This window comes from Cuculus canorus, chromosome 1, assembly GCF_017976375.1.
Source record: "Cuculus canorus isolate bCucCan1 chromosome 1, bCucCan1.pri, whole genome shotgun sequence".
Lineage (NCBI taxonomy): Eukaryota > Metazoa > Chordata > Aves > Cuculiformes > Cuculidae > Cuculus > Cuculus canorus.
In genome coordinates, this window is record NC_071401.1 from 2036251 (window position 1) to 2057591 (window position 21341).

Genomic DNA, 21341 nt, shown 5'->3' on the forward strand with positions numbered 1-21341 from the left:
TCCATAGTTTTGAATGTCTGTACTTCTACATCCTACACCCTTTCTGTAAGATAAAAAAAATAGAAAGAAGGAGAAGAAAGAGAGAAAGAGCAGCTCCCTCCCATCCCTTCTTCTTCCACCAAGGAAAAAAAATAAGAGGCCTGTAGCAGTAATTGAAGCTTTGGTAGTCATCAATGACAATTTTACTTAATCTTTAAAAAAAAGTGTCATTTTGAAAAATAACATTTAAAACCCTAATGCTTTTCTAATTAAAATAACTATGACTGTAATTCGCAGATGGTTTACTTTTACAGGAGTCTGAATGACATGAAAATTTCAGACTCAGACGAGAGCACTTTGTAGTCCAGAAAGTATTGAAAAGTGAGTGCTTTAGTGGAAGAACATTTTAACCTTTTTCTTTCCCCTAGGCAGGCAGGAAACATTTTGTGATGAGAGAAAAGAGCAGAATGAAGACAGGCAGCAGCCTCAAACATTGTTTTGATGCCTGGCATATGAAATTCCAACATTTTTCAGTATTGTTGCTTTCGCTGAATACCAGAACAATACAGAGGGCAGTGAGACGAGCTTGTTCTCGGTCAGCTTTAGAGGGTATCAGATTTAGTTCAAAAGCTGAGCCACACAGATGTCTAGCCATACTAACATAATCAAATGGGTTATAGCAGTTTCTTCTATACATGCTTCTGTCTAGAGCTCTGCTCTCCGTAGACCTGACATATGATGTAAGATCTATAAATAGCTTTTATCTGTTTGTAAAAATGAATTTATATTGACATTTTGTATTTTTTCATTCACTTAAAAATTTTAGTAGGCTTCTGCTAATGAAGTTCATAGCATAAGTGATACCACAATCACTCCATTTATGTTTTCTCTAGGGTGTGGGACAGGAGAAAAGAGCACTAATGCTTTGCATGTCCCCTAGCCGGCTTTGTGGATCTACAATGAATCATAGAATCAGAGAATTATGGAATAGTTTGGATTGGAAGGGACCTTAAAGATCATCCAGTTCCAACATCCCTGCCACAGACAGGGATGCTTTGCACTTGACCAAGTTGCTCAAAGCCCCATCCAACCTTGTCTTGAAGACCTCGAGGGGGAGCCACAACTTCCCTGGGCAACCTGTGCCAGTGCCTCACCACCCCTATCATGAAGAATTTCTTCATAATGTCTAATCTAATTCTTCCCCTTTCCAATTTAAAGCCATCCTCCCTTGTCCTATCACTCCATGCCCTTGTAAAAAGTCCCTCCCCAGCTTTCTTGTAGCCCTTCAGGTACTGGAAGGCTGCTCTGAGGTCTCCCTGGAGCCTTCTCCAGGCTGAACAACCCCAGCTCTCTCAGCCTGTCTTCATAGCAGAGGTTCTCCAGCTCTCTGATCATCTCCATGGCCTTCTCTGGACCCATTCCAACAGTTCCATATCCTTCAAAATGGGCAATGTTAAATTTGACATGGATATTCCTGGTGATCAAGGCTTTCTTAAGGTTTCAAAATGTAACTTTTCATCCCCTTTTTCCTGTCAGATTACCATAATATTGCCCTAGCAAAAAGGAATTCTTTAGAGACTTCTAGTCAGAAATTTAGAGGAGAAACAAGCATTTTGAGGAATGAAGGGAGAAAGATAGAAATGAGGAAGATGTAGATGATTTGGCATAGACATGAGACAGAGAGGGAAAAAAGGCTCCAATGTGATGTAGAGGGTTTGTGTAAAGGAAAGTGGGTTATAAAGAGAAAATATAGCCAGAGTAAAATAATATGATTTTATTAAGTATTTGTGTCCAGGCTTTTGTTGTTGAAGAGCTACTCAGATACAAATGGTTACTGTAATAACTACTGATAATTTAATTACCATTAACTATATGAATAAGGCAGTTATTCTTATAGAAGAATTCTGAATTTAAGGTGATTGAGCAAAAAGATGGAGGGTTTAGTAGCCAAAGCTAGTAATAAGGAAAGTTTAATATGTGTTTTGACAGATGGATGGAAAAAAATAGTCATTTGATGAGCAGTTATTAAAGAATTCATAGACTTCAGTGGCAGAGTGGATGTGGTGGGAGAAATCAAGGTGAAATTCTGATGTCCTGAAAGAAAGTTGAAGGCACAAAAATAGAGTGCTTGTTGGGAAGAGAGGAGAAAATGGATATGGTTTGCTGGGAAAACATGAAAAGTTTCTTTGTTGGTGATACAGGATTAGATGTATAAAAGAGAATCAGATTTAAACTGAAGAATCATAGAATCGTGGTTGGAAAAGACCTTTAAGATCATAGAGTCCAACTGTAGCTGTCCGCTACTAAAACATATACCCGAGCACCTCATATAACTGTCTTTTAAATAATTCCAGGGATAGGTACTCAGCCACCTTCCTGGGCAGCTTCTGCCGGTGCCTCAGAACCCTTTCAGTGAGGAAATTCTTCCTGATGTCTAATCTGAAGCTGCCCTGGTGCAACTTGAGGCCGTTTCATCTCATCTTATTGCCCGTCAATTGAGAGAAGAGACCAAAACTCACCTCACCGTGACCTCCTATCAGGCAGCTGTAGCCAGTGATAAAGTCTCCCCTCAGCCTCCTTTTATCCAGGCTAAACAACCCCAGTTCCCTCAGCCATATCTCACAAGGTTTGTTCTCCAGCCTCTTCACCAGCTTCGTCCTACTCCAGCACATCAATGTCTTTCTTATAGTGAGGGACCCAAAACTGAACACCGAGTCAAGGTGCAGCCTTAATGAATAAAGTGGTCAAACTCTTTTTCTTAGCACTTTTTGAAGAAATAAGGAGGAAAAGAAGTAGGGGCAAACCAAAAGATTCTTAAGGAAATTTAGCAAATCCTGGGAAAGAAGCAGGTTCCAGAACAGATAGTGGGTGAAGAAGAAAGTTAGAGTGCTAAGACAGCCAGGCAAAGAGAGAATTTTGAAAGAAAGGTGAAAAATTGTTGAAAGTCATTGGTCAAGAAAATCAACATGGGAGTACGTCAATAATAGCAGAGTATGAGAGCTCAATGAGATCTCAGTGAACATGAAGTTAAAAATTGGAAGGCATGTCTCAAGATAATATATTAAGTAAGATCATAGAATCATAGAACCATAGAATCATAGTTTGAGTTGGAATGGACCTTAAAGATCATCTAATTCCACACACACCCTGCCATAGGCAGGGATGCGTCCCACTAGATCAGGCTTCCCATCCAACCTGGCCTTGAACACGTCCCTGGGCAACCTGTTCCAGTGCCTCACCATTCTCAAAGTGAAGAAATTCCTCCTTATGTCTAGTCTAAATCTGCCCCTGTCCAGTTTATACTCATTATCCCTAGTCTTATCTCTGTGAGCCTTTGTAAAAAGTCCCTCCCCAGCTTTCTCGTAGCCCCCTTCAGGTACTGGAAGGTCACTATAGGGTCTCCTTTGTGCCTTCTCTTCTCCAGGCTGAACAACCCCAACTCTCTCAGCTTGTATGGGAGGTGCTCCAGCCCTCTGATCATCCTTGTAGCCCTTCTCTCGACCCATTCCAACAGCTCCATCTCTTTTTTATGTTGAGGATTCCAGAACTGGACACAATACTCCAGATGAGGTCTCACAAGAGAGGAGTAGAGGGGCAGAACCCCCTCCCTCGACCTGCTAACTCAAATTCTTTTGATGCAGCCCAGGACTTAGCTGGCTTTCTGGGCTTCAAGCACACATTGCCATTTCATATTAAGTTTCACATCAATGAGCACCTCCAAGTCTTTTTCTGCAGGGCTGCTCTCAATCACATCATCCCCCACCCTGTATTGAACCCACGTAAATATAAAGAGATTATTTCACCAGGGCAGCTACCATTGTATAAACACAATCTAGGAAAAGGTGATGTTGTTGCTGAGTAATAATTACAATTTATAAGCAGTATTATTGCAGAATAGATGGTCTGCAATAGCTAAGTTATACTAGTATTTCTGTAGCTGGAGAGTTTTCTAAAATATGTGTTCCAGGCATTTTCCACCATGCACAGAAAGCCTATTCCAAATTTATGAGTTTCAACAATGGCAAGACAAGTAAAGGATCTGGGGGTGTTTGTTGACAGCCGGCTCGATATGAGTCAGTAGTGGTCCAAGGGGCCAAGAAGTCCAGTGGCATCTTGGCCTATGTCAGAAACACTGCAGCCAGCAGGAATGTGAACATGATTGCACCCTGGATTTGGCATTGATGAGGCCACACCTCAAATCCTGTGTTCAGTGTTGGGTCCCTCACTTCAAAAAAGACATTGAGGTCCTGGAGTGCACCTAGAGAAGGGCAATGAAGCTGGTGAGGGACTGGAGAACAAAGCTCATGAGAAGCAACTGAGGGAACTGGGGTCGTTTAGCCTGGAGAAAAGGAGACTGAGGGGAGACTGTCCCCACTGTCTCCAACTGACTGAAAGGAGGTTGTGGCAAAGTGGGTGTTGGTCTCTTCTCCCAAGTGACAGGCCATAGGCTGAAAGGAAATGGCCTCAAGTTGCACCAGGGGAAGTTCAGATTGGACATTAGGAAAAATTTCTTCACTGAAAGGGTTCTCGGGCACTGTCAGAGGCTGCTTGGGGAGGTGGTTGAGTCCCCATCCCTGGAGGTATTTAAAAGATGGGTAGATGAGATGCTCAGGTATATGGTTTAGTTGTGGACAGATATGGTTGGACTCAATGATCTCAAAGGTCTTTTCCAACCAAGCGATTCTATGATTCTATGAAATGTGGTGTTTATCACCTCGCCTTCACATACTTCACAGTAACACAAAAAGGCCTTCATTCAGAAGAGAGATAGTAACAAAAAAAATATTTCAAAAGCATTCTAATTTTGCAATTTGAGTGCATCTTATTTTAACTAAAAGTGTAACAGTTACACCGTCATTGTCTGTTAACTCAAACTTCAGAATGAGAGGCCTTTAAAACATTTGATTCAAAATGAATTATCTCTAGAGTAGAGAGAAGGGAAATCAAGGGAGAGAAATATGGTCCAGTCACCAAGGGCAAGTCCTGCCTGACCAACCTAGTGGCTTTCTATAATACGCTGACCACATCAGTGGACACGAGAGAAGCAGTGGATGTCATCTGTCTGGACATCTGAAAAGCCTTTGACATGGTCCGCCACAACATCCTTCTCTCTAAATTGGAGAGATACGAACTTGATGGGTGAAATGTTCAGTGGATAAGGAATTGGTGTGATGGTCACATTCAAAGAGTAGTGGTCAATGGCTCGATGTCCAGATGGAGATCCATGACAAGTGGTGCCAGTCAGGGGTCCATATTGGGACCAGTGCTGGTTAAAATTTTCATTGGTAGTATAGACAATGAGGTTGAGTGCACGCTCAGCAAGTTTGCAGATGACGCTAAGCTGAGTGGTGCAGTTGTCACGTCAGAAAAATAGGATGTCATTCAGAGCAACCTGGAGAAGCTGGAGAAATGGGCCTGTGAGAACCTCATGAGGTGCAACAAGGCCAAGTGCAAGGTCCTACATCTGGGTTGGGGCAACCTTTAGTTTCAATACAGGATGGGGGATGACGTGATTGAAAGCAGCCCTGTGGAGAAGGACTTAGGGGTGCTGATTGATGAGAAACTCGACATGAGCTGGCAATGTGCACTCACAGCCAAGAAGGCCGAACGTATCCTGGGCTGCATGCGTGGCTAGCAGGTTGAGTGAAGGGGTTCTCCTGCTCTACCCCACTCTCAGGAAACACCAACTGGAGTCCTGTGTCCAGTTCTGGAATCCGCAACTTAAGAAGGATATGAAACTGTTGGAATGGGTCCAGAGGAGAGCCATGAAGATGATCAGAGGGCTGGAGCACCTGTGCTATGAGAACAGGCTGAGAAAGTTTTGGGTTAGACATTAGGGAGAAATTCTTGATGCTGAGGGCGGTGAGACACTGGCCGAGGTTGCCCAGGGAAGTTGTGGCTGCCCCCTCCCTGGAAGTGTTGAAGGCCAGGTTAGATGGGGCCTTGAGCAGCTTGTTTGGGGGGTGGAGCTGGATGATCTTTAAGGACCCTTCCAACCCAAACCATTCTATGATTAAAAACAATTAGTTGAAAAATTGTGCAAATATCCCTGCTGATACCTGTGGATCCCAAGATCTGTACTAAACCATGTAACAGTGGAGCAAGATGGTGCAATGAGAAGAGGATGAGCCTGAGCTGAAAACGAATGAGTTGAAACAACTTCTGCAGTTTCAGCCAGAATTTTATTAATTAATCATTATGCCCATTAGCCATACAAAACTAATAGCTAGACAGAAGCTACAATCTTTACGACATAGCACAGTTCGCCGATGCTTGTCCTTCTATTTCTACAAAGTGAAGAAAATTTGTTCTACAGAATTCTTGAGAAGAAAATGGTATAAGAAAAGCCATTATTTCTCCAGCTATTTTAGTTACTGTTTTCAGAAAAGCTAGATTAATGTGATTTGGGTTTTTTTTAAAGGATATTACAAAAGAATGCTTTTGAAGATTTTACAGGGAAGAATATTTAAGGATTGTTTCAGCATGTTCAGAAGGTATCTAAAGGGTGGTGTATTCTTTTGGTGTGACTAGCTTAATTTTTCTTTCAAGTGGGAACAACATCTAGTGATAGTTGTTAAGATCTACATGAGTTAAACCAAGGAACTAGTCAGTACCAGAATAAGTTTATACACTGAGTTATTAGAATCATAGAATCATGGAATAGTTTGGGTTGGAAGGGACCTTAAAGATCATCCAGTTCCAACCCCCCTGCCATGGACAGGGACACCTCCTGCTAGACCAGGTTGCTCAAAGCCCCATCCAACTTGGCCTTCAACCCTTCCAGAAAGGGGGAACCCGCAATATCCCTGGGCAACCTGTGCCGGTGTCTCACCACTCTCATCATTTCTTCCTAACGTCTAACCTAAATCTTCCCACTTCCAGTTTAAAGCCATTCCCCCTTGTCCTATCACTCCATGGCCTTGTGAAAAGTCCCTCCCCAGCTTTCTTGAATGCCCCCTTCAGATACTGGAAGGGTTGTCTAAGGTCTTCTCAGAGCCTTCTTTTTTCATGCTCAATAAGCCTAGCTCTCTCAGCTTGTCCTCACATGAGAAATGCTCCAGCCCTCTGAACATCTTCATGGCCTCCTCTGGACCTGTTCCAACACTTGCATATCTTTCTTCTGTTAGGGATTCCAGAACTGGACACAATGCTCCAGGTAGGATCTCATGAGAATGGAGTAGAGCAGGAGAATCCCCTCCCTCGCCCTGCTGGCCACGCTTCTTTTGATGCAGCCCAAGATACGTTTGGCCTTCTTGACTGCGAGTGCACATTTGCTGTTTCGTCAAGCTACTCATCAATCAACACCCACAATATATAGGAGAGGATTTTTCACAAATTAGTCTCTTTTTCTCTAAGTTCTTAGGCCTGATTCTAAAAGGAGACCTGCAGCACAGATTCAGCAAGGCAAGTCTAGGAACTAGGTTTCATAATTTTACTGCAGGTTAGGATTCATTCTCAGTAAGGGCAGTGAGTTTCTCATATTCCAGCTTGGGCTAAATTCTTCCTACTCCACAAAGGACAGCTGACTGTTACCATTTTCTGCTCCATGTGGGTTTATGACCTGTCACCTTTCTCCTTGCCCACATCCCCATTTCATACAAGTTAAACCTTATTTTCTATTATGTTGTCTAACAAATTAGCATAATTGCATTCTGAATGCTTTTTCTTCGCAACCTGTATTTAACTTGAAGATTATAGTGTTTGTTCTGGATGGTTTTGGAAGTGAAGGGGGACAGCTTGGCCATCCTTTCCAAGGAACCAATAACTTGGTTCTTCTATTCAACCAAGTTATTCCTTAATATAAGAAGGATATGGAGCTGTTGGAACAGGTCCAGAGGAGGCTACAAAGATGATCAGAGGGCTGGAGCACCTCCCATACGAGGACAGGCTGAGAGAGTTGGGCTTGTTCAGCCTGGAGAAGAGAAGGCTTGAAGGACACCTTAGAGTGACCTTCCAGTACCTGAAAGGGGCTACAAGAAAGCTGGGGAGGGACTTTTTACAAGGGCATGTAGCGACAGGATGAGGGGGAATGGCTTTAAATTGGAAGGGGCAGATTTAGACTAGACATAAGGAAGAATTTCTTCACTGAGGGTGGTGAGACATTGGCACAAGTTTCCCAGGGAAGTTGTGGCTGCCCCATCCCTGGAGGTGTTCAGTGCCAGGTTGGATGGGGCCTTGGGCAGCCTGATCTAGTGGGAGGTGTCCCTGCGCATGACAGGGGGGTTGGAACTGGATGATCTTTAAGGTCCCTTTCAACCCAAACTCTTCTATGATTCTAGGATTCTATTCTGTAAAAATATTGGCCTTATAATGTTGTTAAATTGTAGATCTCATGTCAACTCGTAGCTAGATTGTGTATGTACTATTGTTATTTACCTGTCATCCTTTTGGCCTTTTTTTGTTGATGGTGAAGGTTTTCCTGCTGTTTGTATTCTAGATAGGAATCCGAAAAGTGTTTCTAAAGTACTGGCAAGCTGACCATCTCAACGATTTGTGCCTTCAGCTTCAGAAGAAAATTATAACCTGCCAAAAAGGTAACAATTACAGAACAAGTTTTCCTGAGCTCTTGCTTTGTACACTGAGCACAATATTGCATAAGAAAAAAAATGTTCTCCTCCTTCAATAGTTTTGCTGTATTTTATACATTTCCCTACAGACATATTACCATATAACTGATTCTTTTTAGGTAATATTAAAATTGATGATGCTTGCACTTTCTGTCTGTCAAACATATTTTTATGGCAAACTGTTGACTATAACTAAAATTTAGAGGATCTTGAATACTTCCTTTTTAAAATATATTCAGTGAATTTTCAAGGCATTAATATCACCTTCAGCTTCTTGCTGCAAATCAAACACTGTTCCATGTGTTCGAATAGATGGACAGTGAAAACAAAGCTAGTAATTTAATATGTATGTCTTCCCCCCCTTCCCTTTTTCTTACAACTTTCATGTATGACTGCTAGATTTTTGTGTTTAGGCATTTTTTTCTCCCTTTTATGCCTGAATTTTTACTAAGGTCACACTGACATTTTTTGGCACAGTTGTAAAAGGAGGTATTATCTACTGCCTCCTGATTTCCTGTTTCTTCTGCTCCGTTTCCTATCAAAATCTCAAATAGCTGCTGAAAATGTGAATATTACTTTGTTTGAAGAAGCTTCCTTCATACAATGCATTATTTATCTAATTGGCTGATGTCTGCAACCATTTCCATTATCACCTTTTTAAAGGGAATTAAAAAGACAAATATTTATCTTGGATTTTTTCAGTCAGATACATACTATTGCAGACTTAAGAATGTATAAACGACTTTAATCTTATCTATCTGTTCTTCCCAATGAGCAAGAAAACTTGCAAGTGAAAGTGCAGAGTACTTTAATTCACGCCTAGACCAAAATGTAAAACATGCTTAGATGAGGGCCTACAAGAAAGCTGGAGAAACCTGTTTACAAAGGCTTGCGGTGACAGGACTAGGGGCAATCGTTATAAGCTGGAGAGGGGCAGATTTAGAGTAGACATATGGAATAATTTCTTCACGATGAGAGTGGTGAGGCCTTGGCACATGTTGCCCAGGGAAGTTGTGGCATTCCCATCCCTGGATGTGTTGAAGGCCAGGTTGGATGGGGTCTTGGGCATCCTGATGTAGTGGGAGGTGTCCCTGCCCGTGGCAGGGGTGTTGGGACTGGATGGTCTTTAAGGTCTCTTCCAAACCAAACTACTCTATGATTCTATGATATGTTCTCTTTGAGAGGAAAATGTGCTGAAATGTCCATCTAATAATGAAAACCTACTCAGTTCATGAAAATGTGTTTAGAGGAAGAGTTGTGTGTCTGCCAGCACTTCCTGACAAGACTTCGCTGAATGTTTCTTTAAAAACAACACAATTTTGATGAAAGTGCTATTCGGAACTGAGTAGCTGTACAATCCCTAAATGCTAAAGCTGGTGATACTGGATATCATTTTACTGGACCAACCTAGCAGGCTACTCTGCATTGTTCATACCTGCTAACAATCCTACCAGAGGAGTGATCGCTGTATTTCCTTTTCCTAACCAACCTTAGCGGTTTTACCAACGCTTTTGTTTGTCAAGGTGAAAGTACACACAAATACACACACTTGTAAAAATGTTATTTTAAAATACAGGCTTTTTATTTCCAAAGTCACACAGGATTTATTGGTTAACAACTTGTCAAATACCCTGTCTGCGCCACAGCAGATAAGTTTAAAGAAAACACTGGAAGTGAGGGAACTATTTTTTATTATTAAGCTCTTCCGATTTTTTTCATACTTGCAAGTAGTGAACTCTTGCTAATGTTCTATGCATGTATTCATTACCTTCGCAACAGCAACATTATGAATTCAGACCCAGTAATGTGTGTATCCAATATGAATATTTTCACCAAATTTTCAACAAATAACTGTACTCTAATTTACTTTTCAACTAAATTGAGTAAGTGCTTCAATGTTTCAGAGGTTTAAGAAGTCAGATTTATAAAATGTAACTAAAGGGATTGACAATGGCATGGCTGGTTGCGATTAGATCATAGAATCATAGAGTCATAGAATCATAGAATCATAGAATCATAGAATCATAGAATCATAGAATCATAGAATCATAGAATAGTTTGGGTTGGAAGAGACCTTAAAGATCATCCAGTTCCAACCCCTCTGCCATGGGCAGGGACACCTCCCACTAGATCAGGCTGCCCAAGACCCCATCCAACCTGGCCTTGAACACATCCAGGGATGGGAACGCCACAACTTCCCTGGGCAACATGTGCCAAGGCCTCACCACTCTCATCGTGAAGAAATTACTCCATAATTCTACTCTAAATCTGTCCCTCTCCAGCTTATAACGATTGCCCCTAGTCCTATCACTACAAGCCTTTGTAAACAGTCCCACCCCAGCTTTCTTGTAGCCCCTTTCAGGTACTAGAAGGTCACTCCCGGGTCTTCTCGGAGCCTTCTCTTCTCCATGCTGAACAAGCTCAACTCTCTTAGCCTGTCCTCATATGGGAGGTGCTCCAGCCCTACGATCATCCTTGTAGCCCTCCTCTGGACTCGTTCCAAAAGCTCCATATCCTTCTTATGTTGAAGATTCCAGAACTGGACACGATCCCCCAGATGAGGTCTCACACGAGAGGCGTAGAGGGGCAGATTCCCCTCCCTTACCCTCCTGGCCGTGCTTCTTTTGATGCAGCTCAGGCTACAGTTGGCCTTCTGGGCTGTGAGCGCACATTGCCGGCTCATATTGAGCTTCTCATCAATCAGCATCCTGAAGTCCTTCTCCGCAGGGCTGCTCTGAATCACATCATCAGCCTCAAAGTTGTCCATTTTGAATAACCTCAAAGTACCTGAACTTGAATGTTTCTAAACCTAGTGAATTTTGGATGGGAGCAGTATTAGTATGTTAACAATAACCTTTCTTATATTCCATCAACTGAGCATTTCTAAAAGAAATCTTATTTTAAATATTTAAACAAGGACATAGGATGTGGTAGGAAATACTTTTCATTGTCCTCTGGTTTAGCTGTTTCTTTCATCCAGTAACATTTTACATTCATGGAATACTAATGGTATCATTCTTTGTTTACATTTTTCCTTTAGATTAATTCCTCTTGACTCTTTGTCATTTTATGTTGTTCTGCAGAGCTCCTAAGACCAAAATTTAATTACATTGTCATAAAGGTCTAATGCATTTTAGCATTTTTCTGCCTTCCAGTCTTAATATTAACATTTTCAGTATTGTCCCCCCAAACCGAACCAACATATTATACAGGTTATTGACTGCTGACTTCACTTATGAAAAACTTTTCAGTTATCAGAATGAGAGTAACTATAATAGGCAATGATGAAGTTTGACCTATTTTTGATACTTGTAAGTTGTTACAATATTTCAGGCAACAAGTGAATAATTATAGACCAAGTTATTTTCTCTGAACTATACAGCAGTTATTCTAGACCGTAGGATCATAGAATCATTGAATCACGGAATCACTTGTTCAGAAAAGACCTTTGAAATCATCAAGTCCAACAGTACATGTCCACTAAACCATATTCCTGAGCACTTCATCTACCTGTCTTCTAAATCCCTCCAGGGATGGGGAATCAACCACCTCCCTGGGCAGCCTCTGCCAGTGCTTGATAACCGTTTTGGTGAAGAAATTTTTCCTGATGTGCAACCTAAACCTCCCCTGGTGCAACTTGAGGCCATTCCCTCCTGTTATTTGGGAGAAGAGAGCAACACCAACCTCACTACAAGCTCCTTTCGGATAGTTGTAGACACTTAAATGGTATCCTCTCAGTCTCCTTGTCTTCAGGCTAAACAACTCCAGGTTCCTCAGCCACATTTCACAAAGTTGTTCTCCAGCCTCTTCATCAGGTCTGTTGCCCTTCTCTGGACATGCTCCAGCACGTCCATGTCCTTCTTGTAAGAGGCCCAAAACTGAACTTATTATTCAAGGTGCTGCCTCACCAATGCCAAGTCCAGCAGCACAATCTCTTCCCTGGTTGTGTTAGCCCCACTGTTTCTGATACAGGCCAACATGCTGTTGACCTTCCTGGCCACTTGGTCCACTGCTCACTCATATTGAGCCACTGGCAAACAACATCCCCAAGTCCTTCTCTGCCAGGCAGAGATCTGCAAGAAATCAAGATCTTGTTGAACTTAAAAAGAAATCTCACAAATCAAGAACCTTTAGATAGTGTATCTCTTCCTTCCAAGCCAAAAATGTGCTCAGATTACTAATGCCACCCTGTTGGAGATGGAGTGATTAATTTGGTAACAAATTCATCATGGCCTCAGAGGTCCCTGTGCCTTGTGTTTCTGATCAAGTGGGTCTCTCTGAAAATTGAGGTGACTCAGTGCTATTTAGGTTGAGTAGAATTTGTTGTAATGAATGTTCATAGGAAATAGTACTGGTGTATGGGAGCTACACCAAAATCATCTCCCAATATAAGGCTGACAAAGAGTGTGAAAAATAGGCCTAATCGGTACATAAAGCTGATGCAATAAAGATGAAATTTTTATAATGCAGACATGATGTGACAGATACATTTGAGTAATGTGCATTAAATTAATCTGATTGCTTTTACTGCAAGGAAAATGAGCAACGAAAGGTCTTGAAGTATCGTTTAAGAAGCTCATGTCAGTTCTGATTTTTTGTAGGCACACTGCAATATTTAAGGCATGTTTTTAAGCTGACCAAAAGCAAATAATCATTTAATTCCCACTGCATTCATAGAATCACAGAATCACAGAATCATAGAATCATGGAAGAATTTGGGTTGGAAGGGACCTTAAAAATCATCCAATTCCAATCCCCCAACACGTCCCACTAGATCAGGCTGCCAAAGGCTCCATCCAACCTGGCCTTGAACACCTCCAGCAATGGGTCAGCCACAACTTCCCTGTGCAACCTGTGCCACTGCCTCACCACTCTTATCGTGAAGAAATTCTTCTTTATATCTAGCCTAAATCTGCCCCCTCCAGCTTATACCCATTGCCCCTTGTCCTGTCACTACAAGCCTTTTTAAACAGTCCCTCCCGAGCTTTCTTGTAGACCCTTTCAGATACCGGAAAGTTGCTATAAATCTCCTCGGGGCCTTCTCCAGACTGAACAAGCCCAGCTCTCTCAGCCTGTTCTCATAGGTCTCCCCTCAGCCTCCTTTTCTCCAGGTTAAACAACCCCAGTTCCCTCAGCTGCCCCTCATATAGACTTATTCTCCAGCCCCTTCACCTGCTTGATCGCCCTCCTCTGGATGCACTCCAGCTCCTCAATATCCAACCCCAACTCTCTCAGCCTGTCCTCATGTGGGAGGTGCTCCAGCCCTCTGATCATCTTTGTAGCCCTCCTCTGGACCCTTTCCAACACCTCCATATCCTTCTTCTGTTGAGGATTCCAGAACTGGATACAATACTCCAGATGAGGTCTCCCAAGAGAGGAATAAAGGGGCACTGCATCAATAGTTTATTCGGAGTTTTATTTTGAAAGAAACAACCTTTTGACCTTTGCAGTGCACATAGAATCATAGAATTGCTAGGTTGGAAAGGACCTTTGAGATCATCATGTCCAACCATACTTTTCACAATCTGCAGCATACGTCTATTTTTCCAGCTGTAATGTCTTAAAAAATAGCGTTCAGTGAAAAAAGATATTTTGATTTGTGATAGCTCAAATTTATGAATGAATTTAATATCATTGCTTTGTTTTTAGCACTGAGAGCAGAAAACAGAAAGAGCTCCATTTTAGTATGTTATTTATAATTGGCACTTTGAATCCTGTGTTCAGTTTTGGGTCCCTCATTACAAGAAAGACATTATGGAGCTGGAGAACGTCCAGAGGAGGGCAACAAAGCTGGTGAAGGGGATGGAGGAAAAAGTCTTATGAGGAGTGGCTGAGGGAACTGGGGTTGTTTAACCTTGAGAAAAGGAGGCTGAGGAGAGACCTTATCACTGTCTACAACTACCTGAAAGGAGGTTGTAGCAAAGTGGGTGTTGGTCTTTTCTCTCAAGTCGTAGGTGATAGGATGAGAAGAAATGGCTTCAAGTTGTACCAGGGGAGGTTCAGATAAGACATTAGGTAAAATTTCTTCACCAAAAGGGTTCTCAGGCACTGGCAAAGGCTACCCAGGGAGGTGGTTGACTCCCCATCCCTGGAGTGATTTAGAAGACAGATAGCTGAGGTGCTCAGGTATATGGTTTAGTAGTAGACAGATGTTGGCCTTGATGATCTCAAAGGTCATTTCCAACCCATCAATTCAATGATTCTATGGTCATATGGTGTAACATTTCTTTCGTTCTTTGTGTAAGACATTGACTGTACTTCTTTGCTCATGTTTACAACTGAACACACAGTAATATTAAGTTATTCACTAATTAATTAGTTGTCTTCCTTTGGTCCATGTTTTTTCCTTTTGTTACGGTAGTTGTAAGAGGATTTCTAGCTCGCCAGCGTTTGCTACAGAAGATGAGCATCAAACAGCAAGAAGTCACCTCAATCAAAAGCTTCTTGCAGAACGTTGAGGATATGGGGTTGAAAACATATGATGCCTTGGTCATTCAAAATGCTTCTGACATTGCTCGGGAAAATGACCGCCTTCGCAATGAGATGAATGCTGCTTACCACAGGGAAAAGTTAGAGGCTAGAAACAGACCAGAAGAAGGCCACAAAAGGTAAGATAAGGAAACATCTTGTACGAAGAATTAAAGCATTTATTCTATTTTAGTGATTTCCTTATCTGCTTAGAAAGTCACATAAATGACTGAGGAATTGCAAGAAGATTCTGAACTATATACTCAACCCAAATCAATCTCAGACATCACTTTTTTTCTGTACTGATACAGACATTAAATTTGGAAACTTAAGGACACCCCTTATATCCTGTTTAGGGGACACTGAGATTTATAGGAACTTACTCAAGTCTCCAAGACATTTCTTTGTTATGGAAATATTTTTTAATTTAAAGATAAAGAGATTAGAGTTGAACTTTCATGAAAACAACCAAGCAAAATAAGAGTTCCTCTAATTTAAAAATCCAACACGAGGAAATCTCTCCCTGCCTATGGCATGGGTGTTGCAGCTGAATGATCTTTAAGGTCCCTTCCAACCCAAAGCATTCTATGATTCAATGAAATTGCCAAGATAATGAAAGACACCTAGGGAGGCATTAAAATTCAACAAAGTCCGGATCAAGCAATCCTGATTATGCAATGAATTAGATTGATTGTTCCGAGGATGATCAGAGGGCTGGAGCACCTCCCATATGAGGACAGGCGAGAGAATTGGGGTTGGTCAGAAGAGAAGACTCTGAGGAGACCTTATAGTGACCTCCCAATACCTGAAGTGGGCTAAAAGAAAGCTGAGGAGGGACTTTTTACAAAGGCTTGTAGTGACAGGACTACAGGAATGGCTTTAAATTGGAGAGAGGCAGGTTTAGACTGAATTTAAGGAGGAATTTCTTCAAGATGAGGGTGGTGAGACACTGGCACGGGTTGTCCAGGGAAGTTGTGGCTGCCCCATCCTGGAGGTGTTCAAAGCCAGGTTGGATGGGGCCTTGGGCAGCCTGATCTATCGGGAGGTGTCCCTGCCCATCTCAGGGGTGTGGAACTGGATGATCTCTCTTCCAACTCAAACTATTCTACGATTTTATGACTGTGAGGAGGATTTTCTCCTCTTATTTAGACATAGGGAAACGTTTTCTGTTTTACTCCCATCAGAGCTTCCAGGAGTGCCTATTTTACAAATCCAGCAAGTGTTGGAGAGCCTTTCTCTAGGAACAGGGTCCCTGATCTCTTTTGTATTAGACACCGGAATAGGCAGAGGTAACATTTGCAGCTAATAGGTATGCATTATAGCGATAGCAGGAATGTATCTACAAGTTGCTGGACATACAAATGTTTATTTTTCCATAGGAACCTAATTTTCGTCCAGAACAACTCCCTTTGCTTTCATTGCTTTTGTCAGTGACTTTTATTAAAGTGAAAATGGCAGTGCATCTGCTTAATTAGCTTCAAATATCCCAGTGATTACATATTGGAGGAAATGCCTTTGTAGGAAAGACTGTAATTAAACATTACAGTGAAAACAAATTATCCACTGAGCACCATGCTTTCATCTTTAGCTATTTCATTTACTACATGGGCAGCTGGCTATATCCTGTGCATGAATTCCAACTCTGCTGGTGATTTGCCATGCAGAAATACAATTAAAGAAAAAAATGCTCAGGGATTTATTTGCAAAATGACAGTATAGAAATATTCTATGTAATAAATTATGGCTCTAAGCAAAAAGGCTTTTGACTGTTTAATTTTTGGAGGAATAAAATATCAGAAGAGTTTTTGTTAAAACTGAGTTTGTTAGAAGCAACTTATGAACATAATTTCTTAATGTGTATTGAAACAGGAAAAAATGGAATAAGTAAAGCTCAAAAATTGTGATTTAAATAAATAAGTGTAATGTAATTATTAATGTGATTAAAATGACAACTAATAATTAAGCTTAAACAGGAAGATATATAGATATCTGACTCGAATTGTTCGAGCAGTCAATGTAGCTGCTTAAAATAAGGTCATCTAATATTTTAAAGATTTGCATTATCTAAATAGAATTTCTAGTTGTCTTTTTAGAAAATAATGATAAAAGCTAAGCATTTGCTGCCTCAGTAACTTTCTATTAAAGTGGATTTCCCAGAAATTATCATTCAGATTGAAAACCCAGCTTTTGATTGTGTGTAACAATCAAAGTGTGAACAATTCGTTCAGTGAATGGCTGGTCAACAATATGAAACTGCCTAATGAAGGCTGCATTTGTGTGAAAAAAAAGGGCCAGTGTCCTGATTTATCATGAAACAGGAAATGGAAGAAAGCTAGCAGCTTGATCTGGATTTGTTTGTCAGAAGATTACTAGACACATCCCCCCGACGCAGCGGGGGAGTTGGGAGATTGTTTACCAAAAAGCTGTTGTTATGTTTGCATGAACAGGTTCATTGTTATCGCTTGAATAATGCATCTGGGCCTCTTTTCTGTGTTTTCAGAGCTGAAGACAAGGGTGGGAAGGTCTCTGAGGACAGCTTTGTCGGCTGTCGAACGCCTAAGCACTTTCATTCCAGCTCCGTCCCCGTCCCTATGGCAGTGGACAGCTTGGTACATTCGGTGGCTGGGTCATCCATCAGATCCCCCTCCCTCCACTCGGTGTTCAGCATGGATGATAGCAGTAGCCTGCCATCACCACGGAAACAGCCTCCTCCCAAACCAAAGAGGGACCCCAACACACGACTGAGCGCTTCATATGAGGCTGTTAGTGCTTGCTTGTCGGCAGCTTCTAAGGAAACCGCTAATGAAGGTTAGGCATAAAGGCAGAAACAGGCACAAATGTTACTCTAGGTTATTGATTTATTCTTTTCACTTTGATCCTTTTAAACACAGTCAAGCGCCCTTGAAAAGTCCCGTTTCCCTGAAATATTTCAGTGGCAGTAAATAAAATTAGCCCATTTGTCATTTGTTTCCAAATCAGCAAATACTACTCATGTGTTTTAATTGCCTAGTTTATCAACAACTAAAACCTATTTGCAGAACTCCCTCTAGAAACAAATTATCTCTGTTGACTCGAGCTATTCTACCCCACTGACCATTTGATTTCATCTTTTAAACTGTGTGTTAGAATATCTGCAGCACTGGAACAGAATGCTTGAATCTTGAATTGCATCGAGTTCAACACTAAACTTTTTCCTACTCCTTCCCTATGCTCACATGAATAACTTATGCAGTCAGGGGGTTATGTTTGTGCCATAACTTGCTTATAGTGATTTTTTTTTTGCTTAGAAGGAAAGTGCTATGGAAGTCCCAAAGTGTCTCAATGCATTATAGTGCATATAGAGCAGTTTTGATTTCAGTCGTTCTATTCTCGCTCGCCCTTGAAATGAATGAGTAGAATGCATTCTGCTTTTCCTCAATAAGCGTGACTTGTCATGCTTTGTGTAAAGGATCCTCTAGACTTATCAGGGAAGATCCTTCAGGTTGGCTTTAAAGCTATGTATAATCATTCTCTAATCCTGCATACAATGGATTGAAACCTTTGCAGTTCCCTCTTGCAAAATCATCACTGTGCTCCTGTCCAGTTCATTAGATGCAGGTCCATTTTTTTTAACCTCTTCCTTGCTTGTTCAAGCTCTTTGTAAGAAGAGATTAATGATGTCCACTATACTTCTAAACTAGTGTGGCTTAAGAGCTCTGTAGTGGATTTGGTTTTCTGTACCCAGCTCTGCAAGAGATTACTGTTTTAGCAAAAAGCTTTACCAGAGGTTTTTGAAAGAACTACAATTTATACCTGTCTGTGTGGCCTTAACACTAAGGCTTGTATACATTAACAAAACAGCTTTGGAATTCTTCACATATGTATGAAACAGTAGGGCCGGTTTCCCTGCAGTATACTCATTTTCCAAGAATTATGTTGGTTTCCTGAGCCTTCGTCCAAACCCAGCTCTGATTTACATCTAATTTTGATCTTAGAAGACTGATCACCTAGGTATCTAGTCTTTCCACTCCCTACATGCCTTGAGGCTCTGAAAGGACATCTAGTTTAGTTAGCTGTATACTCAGTTGGGGAATTGCCCTTAGGCTATGGGATTTCCTAACTTTATAAATTATTTCTACACCTGCAGTACAACAGAAAAAGAGATAGGCATAATATCTGCCTATAATTAGAGTTTTATAGATATTACATAAAAGGAGGATGCTTCAGTTGCTGGTAATAACATGTGTGTCAAAGTAGGACCATGCTGAAACTCCTAGTTAAAAGCATGTCCCACTCCCTTGGTGGAAAAGGAGTAACAAGTACACATTTCCATGTGTTACAGACCTTGCAATGAACATTTGGATTCAAAACATATCTCTTCAGGTATTAGTTCTCATCTTTTAGTGGTGGTAGAAGTTGCCAAAGTAGATTATGTGCCCAAATAGCAAAAGTTCATGCTTTAGAAGCTGAAAATTTGACATTTCGTTACTAGAAATATTTATACTTTTGACTGAATCCCTGTGTCTGTGATTGCTGCTCGTTGTAAAACTATATGGGCAAGATTTGAAGGCTTAAAATGCTGGACCTGCACAAGAAAAAAATTACTTTTATCTGTTAGTAACACAGTCCTTTTTCACTTTCCTAGTACTGACCCGTCCAAGGCCACATAGTGATGACTACAGCACCATGAAAAAAATACCTCCGAGAAAACCAAAACGAAGTCCCAATACAAAACTTAGTGGCTCTTATGAAGAAATACCTGGCCAAAAGCCTGGGAATGTAAAACAGGCAAGCACAGTAGCTAAACCAGGTGGCTATGACACTGTGACGGTACAGAGAGCTGTTTCTGCTGATGGGCCACAACATGGTGTGCTGAGTCTCTATATGTCGCAAGAAGAGGAAGAAAATGAGCCTGTCTATATTGAAATGGTGGGGAACGCAATGAAAAGCAGTTCTGCTGAAGCAGAAAGCCCAGAACAAGGAGAGTCTGTATATGAAGAAATGAAGTATTTTCTACCAGAAGAAGGAAGCAATGGTAGTGGAATGATTCCAGTATTAACTGGATCTCCTCCTCTGTTGTTTGAAAGCAAAAAAGATGTTAATGTTGAAGATGGAACATTGGACGGAAACAGTCAAGCTGCTTTGATGTATAAAGACTCATGTGACATTCCAGCGCCTTTCCCTAACTTGCTCCCCCACAGGCCACCACTTCTTGTATTTCCTCCAACCCCTGTCACATGTTCACCTGCTTCTGATGAATCACCTTTAACACCACTAGAAGTCAAAAAGCTTCCTGTCTTGGAAACCAACCTAAAATACCCTGTGCAGTCAGAAGGCTCAAGTCCGTTATCACCACAGTACTCCAAAAGCCAGAAAGGGGAGAATGAAAGACCAGCATCTCCAGGCTTGGTTGTGTTCAATGTTTCCAGCAAAGTGACTCCTCCTTCCACGCCACCTCCTCCTCTCCCACCACCCCCTCCTCCTGTACCACCTCCTATCTCCTACCGGGCTTCCACACATTTTGCATTTCCTCCGGAGACTTGTGCTACTTTTCTGATTAATACAGGGAAAACAAGTACAAACTCAGACCTGTCCAAAGTACCTCAGAGACCAAATCCTGCTCAGCTTGGATGCTCATCTTCTCCATTCTCCAAACTGCCTTACTCCCCAAAGGTGGCAAGAGCAGATCACAGGAAATTGAACTCTAATTCATCTTTTCCATACAGCCCTACAAACTCAAGGTCATTGACTAGTCCCCTTGATGAGTTAACTAGCTTGTTCAACTCAGGACGGAGTGTGCTACGAAAATCTGCAGCAGGATGCAAGATCAGGGAGCCAGAAGGTAAGAGAGAGCTCTGTGCTTCTTCTGTATCTTCTACACCAAAACTTTGTTACATTGGGAGATGACAGAGAGGTGAAAGTACAAAATTATACCATTGTTGGAGTTGTTTTTTCTTTAAAGAAAAATCGGGTGTAGTTTTAAGAAGCACAAATAGAAAAATATAAAAATTATAGGTATTCATGTTTTGTCTGAGATGTCAACTTTATGTTTACTAAGATGTTTGTATGCCACAGATTTAAAAGGATTATTTTTAACATTCCAGCAGTCTCAATAAAATAAGTGCAGACGTTACATCATGTGAAAATGAGTTTATGGTATCAGTCTACAGAAACACATGGATAGATGTCTGGTAGAATCATAGAATCATAGAATCATAGAATCACTAGGTTGGAAGGGACCCACTGGGTCATCGAGTCCAACCATTCCTAACACTCCCTAAACCACGCCCCTCAGCAACTCATCCACCTGTCCCTTAAACACCTCCAGGGAAGGTGACTCAACCACCT

At 41.4% G+C, this 21341-nt stretch overlaps 1 protein-coding gene across 3 annotated transcripts in view; it reads left to right on the forward strand.

Moving 5' to 3' along the window:
* The window catches only part of MYO16 (myosin XVI), a 394275-nt gene that overhangs the window by 319241 nt on the left and 53693 nt on the right, over positions 1 to 21341 (forward strand). For all 3 annotated transcript variants that reach the window (XM_054050575.1, XM_054050567.1, XM_009560753.2), the window contains exons 29-32: positions 8417 to 8513; positions 14908 to 15154; positions 17515 to 17822; positions 19639 to 20835. In XM_054050575.1, coding sequence (XP_053906550.1) covers positions 8417 to 8513; positions 14908 to 15154; positions 17515 to 17822; positions 19639 to 20835 — 1849 coding nt within the window. The remainder of the gene's footprint in view (positions 1 to 8416; positions 8514 to 14907; positions 15155 to 17514; positions 17823 to 19638; positions 20836 to 21341) is intronic.